This window comes from Apis dorsata, unplaced genomic scaffold (genome assembly GCF_000469605.1).
Source record: "Apis dorsata unplaced genomic scaffold, Apis dorsata 1.3 scaffold_50, whole genome shotgun sequence".
Lineage (NCBI taxonomy): Eukaryota > Metazoa > Arthropoda > Insecta > Hymenoptera > Apidae > Apis > Apis dorsata.
Window position 1 is genome coordinate 72,790 of NW_006263351.1, and position 20,910 is coordinate 93,699.

Sequence of the window (20,910 nt, forward strand, 5' to 3'; positions counted from 1 at the left end):
TGTTTTTACTTCAATCCAAGGAATCGAGGATTCTTGTGAACACAGGGGGAGGTTTTCATCGTATTCTTTGAGTGTACGATTCTCTTGGTATTGATCCTTTTTAGAAACCTTTTGTTATCGTCAGTCTGGACGTACGTACGTACGGCGAGAACAAATAATATCTTTTAATCTTTCCAAGGATAAACAATCCATTTAAAGAACAACGATGCTCTCCAATGATTTCAACACACTTTCTTTCCATCTTTTTTTCATTAACTTTTGTTTCGTAGAATAATATTTTTCAGCAAGCACTTTTCATATTTTTAAAAAACGATCATTAATATAGATAATCAAAGATTATTTACTGGATTATTTACTGGAGAGAAGCACGGATGTCAAAGTAACGCTGTCCCTGCGTTAATTTTTATTTCTCATCATCATCTCGATTCGCAGCCTGCGAGCGTGTAACCGTGCAAGTTTGTTCGCGAAGCAGATTGTCCTATTCGGTCCACGCGGTATAATGGTTTCGCACAGGGGGAGATTAGTCGGTGCATCTGCAACTGTGTCGGGTGCATAGGTTGTCCTTATGCCGCGCTTCGCCTGTTAGTGCTGATAACCCCAAACACCCTCGCCTCCAGAGTCCCATCGGTGACGTGGACAATGGATACAAGATTACACGTCATATCAGCTTCGCTAAGTATTTAACGAGATTAGAATATTACGCGAAACACCTGAAATTAACGCCTTTCCGCCTAAAGTAAATTAAAGTAATCGAATTAAAGTAAATTTAAAAGCAAATCGACGAATTTCAATTTTTGTAATAAACACAACATAGTAGATAGAGATTGAAGATTTAATTAACTCATTTTTCTAGAGATGTAACATCGTATCTAAATTTTCGAGAGAGAGAGAAAGAGTATATCTTTTTTTCAAGCAATTTCATTTTCAGAATTTTCCATGCGTCTCGTGCGAAATTCCAGCGAATAGATTACGCGGATGAGCACGGCCATGTTTGCGCGCATTCTTAATTCAGCTTGCAATCTCATTGCCCATTGCATAGAAAAGAAGGTTGTCAGTCCCCTGTTCTAATTCGCAGTTCAGGCTCAGCTGCTTCGAAAATGATTAAATTGAAAGCTAGAAGATCTAGATTACGTCAGATTCGATTAGAGTTTTTGCATCGTTTCGCAGTGAAGCAATTACACGATGCTTGGTGCGCGTTCTCGATTCTAATCGAACCCTTCCCAGAGACGGTTTATCGTTGTATCGATGAGGATAACGCATCGATAATTAATGATTCGAAGGAGATCGTTGCAACGTATCGTTGTGGATGCAGCGATTTCCTGGCCAATGCCCATGGAATTACGCGTCACGTTGGCAACGCTAAGTACGTAACAAGGTTACAACTTGGAACTAAACGTGTAGCCGTGCTATACGCCCAACAACTTGCGAACACAAGTTTAGGGAACCGGTTGAAATAACTATATCGAGTATTTAGACTGGTAAGGTGGCTCGAGTGTGTTTGGTAGCAAAGATCGTGTTGATTTTTAACTTTCTCGTTGTATAAGCTTGTCCTTTTTCATAATCGCCAAATTTTTCAATCTTTGGATAAAATTGAGTGTGATAAAACCAGGATTATATTAATTTATAAATTTAGAATTTTCAATTATTTATGCGTTTCATTTTATCGTTCGTAGCTATAACTTTGAATGAAAAACTATTGTATTCAAATTGCGTTCTAATAGTGATTTGAAATTACATATCTTTGAAATTACGTATTCCTACAATTTAATCATAATATTCATTTTAAATTTTCTCTAATTCTGAATAAATTGAATTAAATTGAATTATTATTCCAAATTTGTTCAAATTTATCTTAAAAATCATACAATAGGATAAATATTCAATGCGAGGAAAGAATAGAAAGTAAGGTTAATTCGAATAAAAATAATTAATCTAAGAACTGGCAGGAAAGGATTTTAAATTAATTTACTCGGATGTCACGATGATTGTTGTATAACAGCACGGTGCTGAAGTTGCAATCAAGTCACCGGGGAAACGCCAGCTCTCGTGATTTCATTTTCTCCGGACGAACAACTAAATCTTAATTGCGTTTAACGCTTTCGTGTCGCAAGAATTCGCCGAAAGAATAATTCGAATCGCTCACGCTTCGCCTTAAAAATCTTTCGTAAATCTCTCCGTCTTTTCGCGTGTTTTCTTCATTATAATATAATGAACAATATAACGAGCATATTACGTAAAATGCCTTTTTGAATTTATTGAAATTTATTCAGAAACAAGAAGCCTTCCCCATTATTGAGGCGTTTTAATAACAAGTATTATCGAATCGCGTGTTCGACGAGATTTCTGTGAAATTTGTCAAAGGCACAAGATGATGAAAGTTGCTCGTGACTCTTTCTTGGTCAGCAAACTCGAAAACAATTCAATATACCGTCATCTTGGAGTTTTTCTTCGAGTGGTTTTCGACTCTCAATTTATCATTCTCACGCTTTCTTTGCTTCTTTCATTCGTTATAATCGATATCAGGTTCCTATCGATTATCCAGATGGATTGCGGATTAGAGAACTCGAAAGCGACGAAAGTCGAGAAGTGTTTTAACTCGTCGAGTGGGATAGAACGAGAGGAAGATTGATCTTTGACGAATAAACGATTGTCGTGATTAGAGGAATTTTTTTCCCGACAAGTTGAAATTATGGTGACAAGTTGTGCAAACGTTCGACAATCTTTCTTCTTCGATTTGAATTGGAAATGTGTATTTAACGAGCTTGTTATTTCCGTGGGAAAATTTGAAAATAGACGTTTCGACGTTTCTAATCTTTTATTATTATAGCTTCAGGGATCTTTTTGTAGGATAAAAGAATTGGAAATCCAAGAAAACGTCTACTTAAGATCTGCTGCGTGATTTTTCTCGGTTTCTTCTGTTTCTCCTTGTTCTTTCCTAAAGAAATCCTTTAGAAATGGTAAATTCCCTTACGTTAGTTACGTTTCTTATTCGATCGACTTCTTGAGGTTGGATAGAAATCGATTTTCTTCAATGAAAAGAATCGATGTCAATTGCAAATACAAAAGAGAAGTACTCTTTTTTTTTTTTTTGTATTTTTGATCGAATTTATTTCAAAACTTCTCGTAATTAATGATGAAAATTTAAATAAATTTTTAAATTCTCGTATTTGTCAAGCTTTATTTTCCATTTAATTATACGTATTTATTTAACAAATTTAAATTTGAACGGATTTAGATTTAAGATCCTGTCGTTTTTACAGGACTAGCTTTCTCGAGGAGACAGGTATGCAAAGCAGCTTGTACTAAAGAAACTTAATTAAAGGAAACCAGGCCATTAATCTCGTAATTCATATCTATTGTTTCTTACATAATTTCACATGTGATAAACTTGCGACAGTTACTTATCATTTGATTAAAAGTTTTACAAATTCTAATTTAAATTTGAATACAATACGTTTTATTATCAACTCGTTCGTATTTTTGCTTTAATAAAATTAAAAAGAGAGAGAGAGAGAGAGAGACGAAAATAATTGGTCACGTACAATCTATTTGACAAACCTTGTTGGGTAATATTAGAGTCTCCATGGAGCTAAATGTTGGACGCAATATGGAACATAGACGTGGAACATAGAACACAATGCAGTATTTTACACTTTGGTGGTGGATGCATCGGACGTAACATTGCAAAACACGACCAGCTGACAAATCCTCCTTGTCCTCGCACACGTGCACCAGTTTAGATCAGGTTTACGCAATAATCGATCAACGGTTTTATCCCCTCCTATTTATATATCTTTCATACGTATATTACTCCTTTCATTTTTTCTTATAACAGTAGCCAAAACTTGATTTTAAAAACACGATTTTTTTCGCGCAGAAAACTATCGTCTATCTTCATGAGACATTCAAAACTTGGAATATCGAAGTAATTGACAAAAAAAAGATAAAAAACAATTGCATCTTAATCGTATCAAATTTATCGATCAACCCAAGAACCAAAAGAATCATTAATCATCAACGAATCGTCGTCCAAGATACGAGTCTCGATCACTCGTCGAGAAACTTATCAATCTCTCGATCGGAGAAACGTTAACGAATCGAGCAAACTTCGTTATCGTCCTCCCTAATGGAATCGGCCACGAGAGCGATAAACGTGTTTCCCTTGGCAAACACGGACGAGATTTAAACGCGAGACGGAAAAACTAAGCTCGTTGCCGCTCGAAAATCAGCTTGCTCTCGCCACTTTCAGGTGGAAAATTCAGGTCGGGGTCCATCGATCGGCGGATAAAAATTTTCTCGAAACTGGACTGGGAAGAAAGAATTCATCTCTGGAGGCAAGAAGGGGGGAGAAGGGGGGAGTATCGTCTACTTTTCGCCGTAAAACTACTGGAAACTGGGATTGGTGCGAAGGGAAAAGCGTGAAAAACGAAAGGAAGGGGGAAAGAAAGTAAGGACGTGGACGTGGTGGGTGGCGGATCGATTCATAAATCAATAAAAAGCACGACGGCGGTGGCGCTGTAATGAGAAGGGAATACGAGTAAACGGGATCGAAATGGATGGAGAAGGTTTCGGAATTGCGACTCTAGGAAATAAAATAGCTTGGAAAACAGAAGGAATGGAGAAATATTAAAGTACGAAAACACCGACGTTGATAAGTTTGCGGGGGTTTGCTCTTCTTTGAGGTAACAAAAGAAGAAACCCTTTAGGGCAAACTTATATAGAAACAACTTTGTTCTTGCGGCTTCAACGGGACGAAATATCATCCCGTTTGCTGTTCAGACGCGACGCGTGTTGCTAATTTCATTGCATCGTGTGCAGGAAAATTTTTGATAGCCGGATTATGAGGAGAGACACGTTAGTTGTACACACAGGATATCCCGGATATTCAAACTTATTCAAAGTTTCATTCATTCAGTCAAATCGAGTACGATCAGATTCGAGGTACAATCAAAATTAAACTAGTATTATAAAGACAGCCAGGATGTTCCATAATAATGTAATCGGGGAAGAAATTATTCGAAAGTTACTCGCGAGCAAATAAGATTTTAAAAGTAATATAACTTTGTCCAAGAACAACAGTTGTCTCCACAATATAATTTCTGTCTCGATAGAAACGAATTATTAATTTTGTCGGAATACATAAATACATCTTGGAACTACTCAATAATATCAATGTAGAAGCTATCAATAGTAAGATTAGATCCATCCCAGCATCCTCGACAACGTTACCTATAATTCTGCTCTCTCGTCCAAACTCTGGAAAAATCCAAAAACTCGGAAAAAAAAAAAAAAAAACTCGAGACTCGCATCCACGGCCGAGATTATTTACGCCGCGCCGTTTGTTTTAATTACGATTAATTCTTCTTGCACGGTGCCTAACCGTGTCCCCTTCCCACCTTTTCCACGGCAGTTTTTTTCCTATTCCTATGTCGCGCCGCGCGGAAAATCCGATTTATTTCGGGCGTTAGACCCGCGGCACCAGTGCAGAAAATTGCAGCTTCATCTGGCCGGACGATCGTTCGCGCCTAGGCCGTTGCACTCGCGGCCGACGACATTTTGGTGCACGGCGGAAGATGGAAGCGGGACAGAGAGATAAATAGTGGGCGAAATGAAGAATGGACAGAAAGAGAGAGAGAGAGAGAGAGAGAGAGAGAGAAATTGACACGCGTCGTCGATGACGCAGAAATGGCGCGTCAGCTTTTTGACGCATTTCAGTTTCGAAGCTGTTCTTTTCATCCGTTCGTTCCTCCCGTCAATCTTTCCTCGATGTCGTTATCGCACCGAACACGCTCACTTTCCTCCCTTTGTGAAATCGATCTCCAAAATCTCTGGATGATTTCTTCTTTTTTAATTAGAAGGCAATGAAATGAATCGTTATCCTCGAAGGATCTTTTGCTGAATCTTTAACGACGTAACCAAGTTTTTGTTGGAATCCGTGAATCTTTCTTCGACTAGAAATTCGATCGATATTCCTTTCACGAATTATCGCGATGCTCGTGCACTTTCTCGAGCCTCCGTGTTCTCATCGATGGACAAGAATTAAGGGAGGGGAGGAGAATATTGTTTGGAAGGTTGTAACAACGAAGCTTGGGCGATTTTTATCGAAATTGAAGTTGCACACGCGATGGGGCTAGGCTAATATACGAGCACGAGTTTAAATTATCGAAAATCGTGGAACATTAGAGAAACGTTATCCCAATATTTATTAACTGTCCGGTTTATTCGAAATGGTTAAAATGTTAACTGGACGGAAATTGGTACGGTGTTCAACTTTGATGCGAAGTTTCGGATTACTTATCAAAGTTATACATTTGACGCAGCAGAAAGGATTGTATTTCGAGATGGATGTGGGGGGGACTGATCGTATTGCCGTGGAAAAATTGCATTTTCGGATCGAGACTTTTTATTATATATCCGATGCCCGTCGATTCCGTTGCCTAAATTTTCAAAATTGAAACGCCCGTGTAGCTGCATCTATGTATATACCAGATATATACCTTCTATCCTCGATCCCTTCTTTTCTCTTCAGAGATTCGAATCGACCGAATTTCCGCCCCTTTTATGATTCGATATTGAATCTGCCTTTTATTTCTTCTTCATTTATTAGTATTAGTAAATGAATTTTGTATGTGTCCATGTCATTTAAATGTAAATTGTACGCGTAAAATTTCAGAATTAATTAATTATTTAATTTAAAGATAATTTGTATTTAAATCTTGCGTCAATATACAAGATAAAATCATCAAAGGGATAATAATAAATAAGAAATTTATCATAAAAGAAATCCACTGAGAAAGAAGGGATAAAAACAGGTTATATTTCGCGATAGTGCTTTATTCTCATTGTTCTTGCTTTTTCTTTTACAATTTACGCAAACAAAAGGACAGTATGATACACGTGGGTAAGAAATCTTCATCTTCGATCTTAAAGTCTGCTTTGTTTCATCTACACAGTTCACAATGTTGGGTACATATTGCAGTACATAAAGAAGCGTACGTACCCCTTATACATAGCCAACTTTTGTCTCGGGATCCAAGAATTCATTAATTATCATTGTAGAGTGGTCTTTATTGTCACTATGGTGGGCCTTTGTTTTACGCAGATGGCAAAGTAGCTGTTATTCCCAAAGCTGCTGCCGTTTCTGATTCTTAGCCTGGTCTTTACGTGGTTCAAGGGAGTCGAGAATCGTATAATAAATCCATTGAGAAACTTTACGAAATAATTTCTGATTCTCGTATTTATCATTTACAGATAATTCACGCGTTTGATTCGTATCGAAAATTTTCTAGAATATTATTCTTATTTGGAAAATTTGAGACCTTCAATACTGAAATTTTTTTCTCAATGGCGATAAATTTTAGTAATTTTATTTCTGGAATAACTCGGATTATTCATTTTGGCCGAATAATATCTTTTATAATATTTTATTTTCTCTGTCGAAATTTTACCAATTCCTCAACGAATCGATGGACTTTAGGAATTTTATTTCTATGAAAATATATTTGAGATTTTAACTTTAAAAAATAATATTTCCCGCAAGGGGGACTTGGAAAATGGATCCATTTTCGCGAGTCCTTTGGGTGGTGGCGTACCCACGTACCTGAGCCAAATAAAAAAAAGAATTTGAAATCAGCTTGAAAAATAGGAAAATAGATATTTTTTGATTCTTCGTGTAAATTTTTTATTTCAATGTTTAATCTTAAAATCGAATCTTTTGAAAATGTAAGATAAATCCTTGTTTCTTTACTAATGTGCCATAATATTCAAAAATCGTAAGATATTAAATCCTACACACACACATACGTGTGTTAAGGGATAGATATGTGCATATATTCGTATCGTATTGACGTTAGGATACCTTGAGCGTTGATATGTAGATACGTTTCCAATAACTTTATTGATATTACACATATCGTAATATTTGAATATTGTGATCAAGTAAAGGCTCTTTTCGAACTCATATATGTATCGATGTGCAGTGAAATGTACGTATCTTTTGTAGTTACCTTTATTTCTCGAGCACAACATGCTCGATTTTTGTATTTTCTTTGTAAATACGGTTTACGGTTGTATAGATAAGTTAAATTTGCTCTGTTAATGGACGCGATAAAAGTTTGTTTATTCAGTTTGCGTCGATGTTTTTCTTTCTTCGATAACTTGAAAATTAATGCTTACGCTTTTCAACTCGAAACGTTTTTTTAAAGATTTTTTTTTTTTAATTTATCAAGATTTATATCTCGTAAAAATAGTAGACAATAAAAAACATTGTACGTTCGTTCAGTCGTGTATAAAAAGAAAAAAATATTAATTATAAAAAAATATTGAAAATTTAAAAAATAAATCGGACGAAAAATCGATCGTAAAATCATCGATCCTTTTAATCGAGCGATTCTCAGCAATTCCGATACATTGAGATTATATTGTTCCTCGTCGACGGTATACGATGTGACGACGATATCTCGAATCGTAAATCTCGATTCGACGTCCTGAGAAAAAGAATTCGGAGGAAAGACAGTTATTCAAAGGGTAAAGATCGCGGGCGCAACAAGACCGTTAACATCGAGCTCCGTTGGAATTGCCATCGGTTCCCTGACGATGGCACAGGACGATTGTTGGGCGAACGGCGTTCCATGTCGGCTGGCGGGACGATTTGAAATTCAAAGCACGAGCGGGCCGTGTTGTAAGATCGTTAACCGAATACCACGATCGTTGCCACGGCTCGCAGTCGTCGCAGTTGTTACGAGGGTTGGCCAATTTCTCTCCGTTTTTCCGGGGAATGGTTCCCCATTCGTTGCTCGATGTTGCACACGCGGATCCGATTCGTCGCCATAAACTCGGTCGTTACTCGCCTTCCCGCCATTTTGTCCCCCATTTTTCCCTGCCAGAGAAAAATCGCGGCATTACGCTTTCTATAAATCCATTGGAATAATTCTTTCCGAGTTATCCGCCGTTTCTTCGAGAACTCGCAGTTTCCATCGCGATTCATCGTGCTTCGCCTCCTTTCTCTGTCTTTTCTTCGCTTTTTTTCTTCTTCTTCTTCTTCTCTTTTTCAGGAAACGCTGTTATCGAAAGATTAATTTTATCGGAATCGATGAGAATACGTATCGTTTCCTCCGTTTTCATTTAAATTTCGTCCTTTGTTTTAGGATTTTCGAAACATTCATCACGAGAATTGGGACAAGTTGTTACCGTTTCATTGGGATGAGAATATATATTCCATTTTGAAAAATAGATTTTGTATTTTTGATAATATTATAACATTATATTACTGAAATTCGAAAGTTGGATATCTCTACATTCGTCGTGTATTCATCATTTTCGATTTTCCAAGATTCTTAATTGACGTTCCTTAATCCTTTTACTCGTCCGTACTTTGCGTTTAAATACGTGCAAGTTGAGTTGGGTCGAAGGGAATATATGTACGGGAGAAATCATCTTATTACTGCATCCCTGTAATTTGATTCTCGTTATGATGTAATTACAAAGTCCAATCGTATTTCAAAATCGTTTGCGTTTCCACGAACTTTTCTCCAGAAAATCGTTTCTCGAGAGAAACAGATACCGTTGTTGCTCAATCAAAATATCGTTTCCCTATCGATCGTTCGTTATCTCACGAGATTGTGATGAGATATTAATCTAATGTTTGCAAAAAGTATCAATTATGCTTTAATAAATATCTGAAGATGATTTGACTTTAATTAAGAGGAGTAAGTTCGAGATATTAATCTCGTATCTAATTGCGAACTTCAAAATTTTATCGATCGAAAGTTTGTCGATCGTTGTTTCATTGGGTTAGTAGTAATAATCATTCATCGTTGTGCTTAGAAATAATTTTAACGAGCATTGGATATTCGTTTGCGGGTTTTGCATCAACTTGATGAAATGTTATTTACCACAACGTGGTGATTAATTATCACTATTTGCTCGCTAATGATCAACCACATCTAAATATTTGACACGAAAATATCTCTGCATTCGATATCTTCGAGATTATGGAAACTTTTGGAAAATTTCTTCTTAACTTTGATCGCGTTATTACGATAATAATTAAATAACCAAAACGTGAAATTTAACAACTCGTTCGATCGAACGAGATCGATAAAGCTTCGATTTTCATTCACGATCTTTAAACCGTTTTAAAATAGTTAAAAAATCGCCGAGAAGTTAAAGATTTGAGGGATCCATTTTTTTTTTTTTTCGTTACGATTCGAGATTTTGGTCGATTTTGGTCGATATCGATAACGATATCGAAGGAGAATCGGTGAGAAAAGGTCTTTTTTAATACGATTATTCATGCACGAATACATTACATCCGCACAAAGTGTTGAACGCTGAACCTTTTTACGAATTCGTTCCTCAACTTCGATTCTTTTTCGTGACGCAACATATATCTGGGAGCCGCAGAGGGAACGCAGAACATCCCTTTGTATCAGACACGATATTACATCCGCGCCCGCTTTCCACCACGATCCTTTTTATCTCGAAACTCCAAATGCTTACTGCATCTCATTATCCGTCATTATGCTTGATCACAAACGCCTCGTACATCGTCATCATCGCGTGAAATTTATCGGCAATTGGGTCACGACGTATCCAGACGATTATCGTCGAATCGTCCTATTTTCAAGACGAATTGATTGAACGCTGGGTGAAAAGCATCACGAGAGATACATCAAGGATTTCCTTTTTTCTTAAATTTTATATTGGAAAATTTTATATTTTTGGAAAGATAGATCTGTGAAACGTGAGACGGATGTATCATCGTGTTCTTTAATTTTATGATGCTTTTCTAAACGATCGTTTCATATTGAATGATTGAATGCATTTGTAATAATTGAATGAAGGAATTTATGTCTCATTTACGTAATGTACCACGACGTTATCTTCCAATGTCGCGTGGAAAATGAGATTGATTCACCTTCCATGAATATTACATTATTTCTCGATTTTTAAATATAAAAATCTCGTTTTATAATTAAAAACGATACTATTTTACTTTGGAAAGTAGGAGCTATTCGGAATAGAAATATCTTATTCATCGATAAAATAAATCATGAAACATTGTTGCGAAGAAAAGCCTTCTATCGAGTAGTTTTTTAAAAATTTTCAATTTTCTTTAATAGAATTCTTAATTTCCTAGACTTCCAACAATGTTACACGATACGTTGGTGCTTCTTCCATTTTCCTTCGTACCACGATATTGCCTTAAATATGCATTACATGTTCACATTACAAAGTTAAAACTAAGTTGACTAAAATGAAGATCGGATCGTAAGATTTCACCCTCGATACGTTTTCAAGTTTTTGAAAACGCGGTTGTCTCGATTTAAAAACCTGTACTGCTTCCATCTTAATCTCTGATTTAAATTCACGCGCCTTTTGACTAGAATTTCTCAATATAACGAGAACAGACATTGTAAAAGGAGAATATATTTTTAGTTTAGCTTCGTTGCTTATAATAAAGCGACTTTGTTAATTCCAAGTTGAGTCGGGGTATTTCGATTCTCCCCGTGGCGAATTTTTGACGATGGTGTGGTTTTTAAGCGGAATAAAAACAATCTCGCCTCTCACCCTTTCGCGCGGAATTGACCAAAGTTTGGAGGATCGAGCGCAGATGATATTCCAACTTAACTAATTTTCTCCGCGAGTGAACAGACGCCTCTTTTTATTCCCTTCCCTCTTTCGAGATTCGCGTCCAACTTCACGGTCGGCCGGAATGAAAACGCATTCTCGCGTAATTCGATCCCTCCGGTATCGAAATAGAATACAACCGGTTTGTTTTCAACAACGCGCAATTCTATTTTGTATGCGTGCGCGTTTTTGTTCGTTTCAAAACGCTCGGGTCAGTATCTGCTTACTGTGCATATGCAATATCGGCGGTGTTTATATGAAGGCCCGTGCCAGACGACCAGACACGCAGAGTATTAAGTTTGTGCGGCATTTCACTCACTACCTTGTTACAAACTCAATTACCGCGTTATTTATGCCGTATCGCGGCTGATCACGTAATACAGGGTACACTGGCTGACTAGTTAGCGATCGTATCTACTTGTTACCGTGCATCCAACTTTACAAAGACCGTGTTACAAAGCTTTCGCAAAATCGTCGTCACGGAGACACGTTATCCTTTTTTTTGTTTTTTTACTATTCCATCCGTATTTCTTTTTTTTTTTCTTAAATTGATTGATTTTTTGATTCTATATTCCGTGGAATTTTCATTTCTACGTTAATTGTTTTCTTTTGTCTTTTGGAATTGTAATTCGATTTGTTAAATAGAATATGTTCAGATGAGTTGTTAGCTATATAAATTTATTAATCATAGTTTTCTTTAATGGAAATTGGATTTTAATCCGACAAATTTAAACAGTGTAACAGTTAGAACAGAGGATATTATTAAAATAATCTATTTATTTAAAATTTGGCTTAATTCGAAATAATTCTTCCTGAAATGAAACAATCGATCGAGATGTATCATATTGAATTAATGAGAAAGTATATCAGTAAAGAAACAATATTAAAAGCATAAGACTAGCATAATTTATTTTGTAAGGATTCTTTATTCGTGAGATATTCTATTCTCTGGATTTAAAAATCGATATATCATAATACGGATAATTGAAGGTAAAACAAAGTTAAGAGCATGTAATACAATAAAGAAAAAAAAAAGAAACAGAATAATTTACACGAAATTCAAATGATTTAAGAATCGCGCTGATTCAAGGGAAACAAATCTTAAAACAAACGAAGGAGAATATATAAAATGGAAGAACAGTGAGTGTTGCAGCGTCGTGATAGCAGGTATTTCGGTATTTTGCTCCGTCAAAGAAGGGTAAATGGTCCTGAATCTATCGGACTTGCACATCGAAGAGCAAAGAGGGTGTGATGGAAGTTGAAGCCGCTAGACGGCATAGGAAGGGCAGTGAAATATTGCCTCCTGCATCCACCGACTCGTCTGCCTCTCCCAACCCCCTTTCTTTCTTCAACCCCTTTTGAACACCTCCGATTCGGCGAAGATTCTCCCTTCCAGACGAAACCAGAAGTTAAACGTCGTCGCGTTTATTTCACGTCCCCACCCCCTTATCTTCCATTCCTCTCCCTCTTCACTTCCCCTACTTATCCTCCCCGCATGCTCGATCGCTTCAACCCTCTTTTCGATGCCGTTTGCACCACCATGCATCGGCGAGCGTGCTTTCCTTCTGTCGGATAATTCGACATTTTTATCCCGCAAAATTTCAATCCTTCACACGTTAGATCGAATAGCCTGGAATGGAAAGTTAATAAAGTTTAAATATTTTTTGCGCCCTCTAGTTTGTTCTGCTTCTGTTGATGCAACTGTAGCGTGGTAGCTGGAATAAAACGTTCACTTTATATTTTCTTATTTTATCAATTAGGAAGAAATATTTCGAGTGATATTATAAATGTATTTTTTCCCTCTCGTTCCTTTAATAACAAAGAAAAACCCGGAGAACGTAGGTATGTTTCCGGCAAATTGCCTTCGCTTAAACGTGTTAAATTAACGAACATGAAAAACCAACTATTAACGGGCGTGTTATGTTTCCCAAGTAAACTGGCAAGTACTTTACTCGTTTCCTCCGTCCTTCTTCGTTTTTTCCTTTCTTTCTTCTTTTTTCTTTTTTTTTTTCTTTTTTTTATTCCCTTCAACTTTCTGCCCTCTGCAATTAGCATCCGGTGTATAAACGAGCGGAGCGAGACTACCTGAAGTTTCATCGGTAAAGCGAAAGAGTCTGGACTAAAACTGACAAGGGAAAATATCGATGTCGATTGTACGACAAAAGAGGGGATTAATGGCAAATCGAGCATGCAGATATCATCGATTGTTCTTCAAATTTATTTGCCTGTTATAATTCATTTTTCGATCTATTCTTTTACAACTTTCGTTTTATTTGACTCGAGTGTTATTCTGTGCGTTCTTTCACGCGTGAGAAGAGACAATGGCATTTATTGAAGCTTTTCGTGCTTCTTTCAATAATATTTTTAGATACGAGATTAATTTATTAACACGTTTAAATACGCCTGCCTCATAAAGATTTTCTATTTCTTATATGAGTACATTCACGTTGTTTTTCTCCAAAAAAGATGTGAAAAAGAGTTTGCAGATATACAGTCGTTATAGATTTCGTCATTTTACAATTGTTTTTTTGTCTTTTATTTATAAAAAGAAATTGAAATACTCTATCAGAGATTCTCTTTAATTTTTGATTAACGTTAAACGTGTTAAATTTGAACCTTAAATAAATTTTATCTCGCGTTCGAAACATCAGGAAAATAAATCGTCTTAAAAAAAGAGAGAGAAAAATTCCAATGTAATCTTATTCTTTAAATGAATCTTAACTTTGTGTTTCCCAAGATTATCGGAAAAAATATCCGTGTATCTCATTCAATTTTCTTCGAGTTACATCTTAGCTTGGCATCCTATTTTGTGATTTCATTACCTTGCTTACTTCTTAAACCCATAGAAAACGCAGTAATGGAAAGCTACCAGATTAAAGCTGGTCCATAACACGGGCACACGTTATGCTTGCAAATTTCATCGTGTCCAACTACAAACTAATCAAACTTTCTCGATCTGTCCGTCGGCTTTTGACGGTATCTTGTTTTTCTCCTCTCGATGCTGGCTGAAGAGAAAATATATTATATAACGTCGACAATTCTGACGATTCTGAATTAAATCGCTAATTTTATACCTATATATTTTATACTTTAAAAGTTGGCCACTTGGATTTCGAAACGTTCCACTTTCTTGCCGGATGAGAACAGATTTTTCGATAAGATAACGATTTGTCACAAAAGGTTTTTAACAGTTCGAAGAAAGTTAATTACTCGTCGGAATAAATGAACGTGAAGCTTCATTCCGTTATTCTTTTCGAGGATGACGAGAGATCTCTTCCCATTTATCTTCGCCAAACTTACAGAACTCGATCTTTTTGCGCCAATTTCTTGATACCATCGCGATTTAATACTTTTCTTTCTGTCTTCTGACTTTAATTACATTTTCCTCGCCCAAATACCTTGTGACAAAATACGATTTATTTCTTGATTTTCTTCTCGACAGTTAGAATGAACCAAAACGTGAAATTTTATAAATTATAAGTTTATTCACCATTGACCAGAGATGAAATCAAAAAAAGTACAGGATTCGAATCCTATTTATGAGATAATTTATCACGTTAGTAATAATTATTCTATTTAAAATTGTAACAAAGAACGTATAAATTGTCAATTATCTGAATTACTTTTCCTTCGACGAAGCTTCGTTTTTTTATTTAATGAAAATTCTACTTAATTATTTACTTATATCTTTTAATGACATTGATATCGAACACGAAAAGAAAGATCATTATCGTAATAAATTTCTCGCATACGTAATAGTTATTACAGTCGTAATAGTTGAATGAATCGCCATTTTATTGGTGTTTGATGTGGAAAGTAGGTTTCGAGGTTTGTATCGCATGAAACGTAAGAAGAAACGATGAACGCATTGCAGTGTTCCAGTTGGAACTTACGAAACGACATTTGTTCGGTGAATCGTCGACGTTTTAATAGGTAACGATGTGAAGTGACTGTAAATCAACGCACATCACGAAACGAAAGACTTGTAATTAACGCGATACACAAGGTAACGGTGCATAAAACAGAAAATCTTAAAAGCGATATTGATGTCTAATAAAGACTAGATTATAATTCTCGCCTATGGGAGCAAGGTTTATGAACGACGATAAAATCTTACCGCACGTTCCACTGTTTTCTGTGTACACGGATAAATAGAGCTGACGCGATGTTACTCTTCAACGTCCTCGATAATTATTACGTGCATACGTGATGTAGCTCGTTTAGGTAACAATGAGAAAACTTGAAGTATTCTCGGGTAAATTTCAATCCTTGTGTCGATACTTGTTCATTCGAATACGTAATAAAATTTGAAATATTTCATTTTTCGAAATATTTTTTTGAAATCCACCTATCTTTGTATCTCAAATTCACAATTTCAATGTTATATAAAAATACCAAAATCAAAACGATGTGGAAAATTTTAGATATTGTTAAAAATATCAATTACAAAACAGTGGATACTTTCTAATTGATTGCTTCTTTTTTCCTTTTCCTTTTTTTTTTTTTTTTTCAATGGAACGAAGGTAGCGCAAAGAATTTTTACAGTTTCTCTGAAACCATTTCGTGCAGGTTGAGCCACGCAATATTTTCAAGGAAAGCTTGTTTTATGTTCGTAAATATAGGGGGCGCGCCGAGAAAGAGGGACGGACTGTATCGAATTTCGAAATTTCGCGAACGACAATTTGTCGTTCCATTGTACGACTTGTACGCGTAATATTTCGACGTGCTGTAAAACCGGACGAAATTTGTCGATCGAGTTATAAACGACAGATGTGTCTAACGAAATTGATGGCAGCGTAAGCGATTTCACGCGGTCCGTTCATCAAAGGATGGACTTTCCCGAATAACGAATATTGAAATTTCACGATTGATTTCATAACGGCGTCGCTCATTGAAAAGCAAGGGAAAAAAAGTTACTCAATGAATCTGTCACTTGCAGCTTTTAAACAAAGAAAAAAAAAATGTATATTCTTCCACCCCTTCCCCTATCTTCACAATTGAATAATACATTCCACTCTTGGCTTGTAATTGCTCGTTTCTCTCCATTCGAACATTCGAGAAACACGAGAGACCTCGCTTAAAAAAAAAAAAAAGAAAGAAACTTAAATTTTTCATTGTCTTGGAAATTTGTTGCATCATCCTAAATTGTAAAATATCCTTGCAATCAAGTTTCTCCAATCAAGCTCCTGATATAATAATGCTCCTCTTAAATATTAACATTCCGTCCAGAAAGAAGGAGAAAAGAGAGAGAAAGAAGTATTTGAATTTATATGCTTCTTTAATTATCCACGTTTGATCGGGTCAATGATTAAATCGGTCTCTCTTTGACGTCGAGTTTATTGCTTTCTTGCTGAAAACTTGTGCCATGCTATTCGACAAACTACGATCGCTACGTGTACCTGGTTGAAAAGGCGAAGGAAAAGGGGAAACCGGATAAACAGGAATAAGTGGGTTTGGCGTTTACGAGCGGATCAACTTTTCCGGGGCTGAGAGATATCAGACTTTAAATGACGACATTAGAACTTGACTCGACTAATACCGTCTATGTAGTTTACACTTCGTGACGAAACTTGGTTTGATCCACGAAATTGCACTCCGTGACGTCTCGTTTTAAAACGAAAGATAAATAATTATCGGATTTTCCACGATTCTCTTACACGTAACATACGTAAATTGGAAAGTTTTTAAACGAGGCGAATTAAATGTACGAAATAAGGGTTGTAATTTAATCTCTGGAAACCATTTTTTAACGGCTATCGAATTTCCTACGAACATCAACACTTCCTCTAAAATTATGATAACGTTACGTGCTCTCAATTGTCGAGATGCTTGCGCGCATGCTCCTAAAAAATTCTATTTGTCTATCATTATTTAACATTTTTTTAACAAATTTGTTTTTAATTCATTCTACCGAGAGGTATATATACGAATACGATTCGCGATTAAATTAATCCTCGGTCACATTCGCAGAAACGACGAATATCGGCGAATTTATCTTCGTAATTATAAAACTTGTTTACATTTCGACGCGACATTCGCGCTCCGTTCCCCGCTACAAAGTTATATATATATATATATATCGCGAGCGTCATTCCGTGCCGGAGTTTCGAGCGAACAACATCTCTCGTCCGAAGAAGACAAATCTTCGATTAAACTTCTTTCCCACGCGTGTAGTTTGTCGCGTATTCCGTTCTAATTGTGCGAACACATTTTGACAAGTGCAACGAATCTCTTGAAAGAAAAGAAAGAAAAAAATAAAAAAGAAAAAGAATCTTCTTCCCGGTGCCTTGTTATTACTGCTTGGCTCGTGTCTTATTTTTCTCGTCCTTTGTCTGTAATTATACAAACGATTCTTCACCATCGATTCTCTTTTCATCCCGAATTCCATCCCGTCGTTTCATTATCCAACGTTTCACTATTGTCCTCTTTCCCTGGCTCACCTTAATTGCTGATCTCCTTAGCATCTGGGTCAGACACCATAATTCAAACGTACCGGGTATTAAATTTTCATTTCGGGATCTTGTTACGCGAAACCGAGAAATCAAATTAATTGGAATCGTTATCGTATTATTTTTTTCCATGGGATTTTACCGATATTTTTTGGACTTTTCGATAACACTATATACCACGAATAATCGTATATATTCGCATCTTTTCATTGATGCACTCGTTTCTACATTTCTTCCTCTTCTTTTTATCTTGGATATACGATAACAAAATATCCAATAAATTTATAACGACTTGTCGTTTTTAATTCTTTAAGTGAGGTCGAGAAAAATTGATCCAAAAAGTATTTGTCTCTTTCATCGAATGATAGACAAATTTATTTTAAACATAAGGAAAAGGTTAAATAAAGGAAAAGGTTAAATAATAACGTTTCATTTTAAAAAATGAATGTAAAATAAATATAAAATTGATCATTCGGTTAAATATAAATGGATCTTTGAAAATTGAACGTAGTCAAAGCATTTACATCACAACTCTTCACGATTTCGGTTCACGAACTAATCACTTAAAGGATAAGTAATCATAATTCATTGGACACGAATTATCAAGTTAGGAGCGAAGATAGTAAACGAACTAGAGTACGCGCCATCTCTTTCTACAATTGTAGACGATTTATTCTTAACAACGTATTGATTCGCATGTGTACGAGGTGTTATTTTTAGAGAGGAAGAACGTGTATTGAAAGTAAAGTTGAAAATTAGCCGACCTTGTTCTTCTCTCGTTAATCGCGAGAGCAGCTTCGACGAAAGGTCGATCGATCGAACATCGCGTGCGCGCCCCTATCGGCCTCTCTTTCTTCCTCAAATTGCCCGAAACCGCGCGAATTTTTCCGTCTCTCTCTCTTCCGGTCATCGATTTCGCACCTCGAACGTTTTCAATCGGCAAGTTCTCGGCGGTCGGCGAAAGTTAAAGCGAATTTTCGAGCGAATGTTTCGTTGATCGTCTTCTCGATGTCTCGCAATTTCGTGGTACGAAACTTTGATAACACGATTACTGTCTCGTAACGATTGTACGAATATAATTCATCGGTTTATTCTCCTCTCTATTTGATTTTCCGATTAAATTTCTCTTCTTTGGATGTATTTTTATGTAAAAAAAAAAAAAAGAAAAAGAAAGAGAAATTATTAAGATTTATTATAAATCTTCGTTTTTTATTAAAGTCCATTTCACTCACGGTCCTATTGTGAATATTCGTCACTCCATATTAGTCATTCTTAGGATGGGAATACGCTTAAAGATAAAAGTTTCGGAAATATCCACTTTTACGCAAGTGGATACTGTCCATTAGCGAAGAACAACTTTCGAGAGCAACTCTTGACAGTTGCGCTTGCGCCCTTGGACACGAGATGTCATTTCTCTTTTTTCTTTTTCTTTCTTTAAATAAAAGAGCAATCCTTCATCCATGTTATTTCATTTCGATCCGCGTATTATCACACTTATCTTTCGTATACATTGTGTACATATTTAATCGGAGAAATACAGAATGGAATTGTGCATGGAGGAAATCGATATCCCTTTGGCTTTTATTTTAATAAGTTTGCCGTTTATCGGTATCGAAGCGGGAAATTGCACGAAATCGAAGGCAACAATCGAATTAACATCGAATCCCAAATATTTTGAGATTGCTCGAACTGAAAGCCTCCAGAAATAACAATACAAATGCATCCAAATGCATACACGTTTGCTCGTAAAAACTTATCGAGAAAGATAATCGGATAATCTTGAAATTTTTATATCGTTGAACGAATGAAATTTTTTGAGGGGATCACGAATTTAACGAAGATAAATTTCATGATCTTTCATTTTTTTTTTTGTTGTTGTTAAAACGTTTCGGCAAATACAACATTTGTGACGAAATAAATTTGTATTTTCCACAGTGGTATGTTTCGTAAACACCTCACAATCTGAAACAGTTGTTAATTAAACAGTCTGCCTGAACTTATTAGAGTCATTCGTTACGTCGGTAATCGTGTTTAACGCGATGTAATTACGCTTCTCGTGTTATAAATTCTTGCTCGATACGTTCAACATCTCCTCCCGATCAGTGGGATGTATCCAGGTGAAACAGTTATATTAGTTGGTTCTCAACTGAATTCAACGTTTCGTAAACGACCTCTCAGTCTCTCTTCGTATTCTCGTATTCTCTTATGTAATATTTACTGTGAGTGAAAACGTGGAAGATCGATTTAGCGAGGGCACTTGCAGATTATGGTATTGTTATTGATATCACTTCGAGTTCTACGTGATTAATTTCTCGGTTTATCGTTGGTTCATTAATATTTTACAATCTACGATGTTCGATATTCCGATTTTATTAATTATAGTAGAGATTGATTCGTCATCTATTTTCCATCGAGTTGTAAAGATATAATCTCGATAAATTACATTTCTTCTTTTCTTTTTTCCTTTATTTTTCGAAGCTTTTATCTCTTGTCATCGAAATATATAAAAATACAAATTTCGATTCAATTAACTCGTTAACGTGTTCAATATATCGTCATCTCTTTGTTTTAATTACAAGATATACATTTTATTCCTAGAATAAAATTATCAAATCTGAAGTCTCGTTCAAAATCTCTATGCAATTTAAGGCTAATATCCTTAAATCTTTCATTTTCTGGTCCCATTCCAATTTTTCACTCTTCCGTTTTCTGTCTTCTCTAATTTCCAACGTCCCGGATCTATCCATTCCAATTAGAAATAACTCATGTCGAGAGTGTCACGAAACATCGAATTTCGAAAAAAAAAAAAAAAAAAAATCAGGGGAACAAC

The 20,910-nt window shown here is 35.9% G+C and overlaps 1 protein-coding gene across 5 annotated transcripts in view; it reads left to right on the forward strand.

Annotated features, from left to right (window-relative positions):
* The window catches only part of LOC102674375, a 234,505-nt gene that overhangs the window by 61,307 nt on the left and 152,288 nt on the right, over positions 1 to 20,910 (forward strand). Inside the window, exon 4 of one of the 5 annotated variants that reach the window (XM_006608868.2) lies at positions 3,261 to 3,439. The exons of the other annotated variants lie outside the window; for them this stretch is intronic. Within the exon in view, the coding sequence (XP_006608931.1) occupies positions 3,261 to 3,316 (56 nt within the window). The 3' untranslated portion in view covers positions 3,317 to 3,439. Of the gene's footprint in view, positions 1 to 3,260; positions 3,440 to 20,910 lie in introns of those variants that run through there. 5 annotated transcript variants of the gene reach the window in all.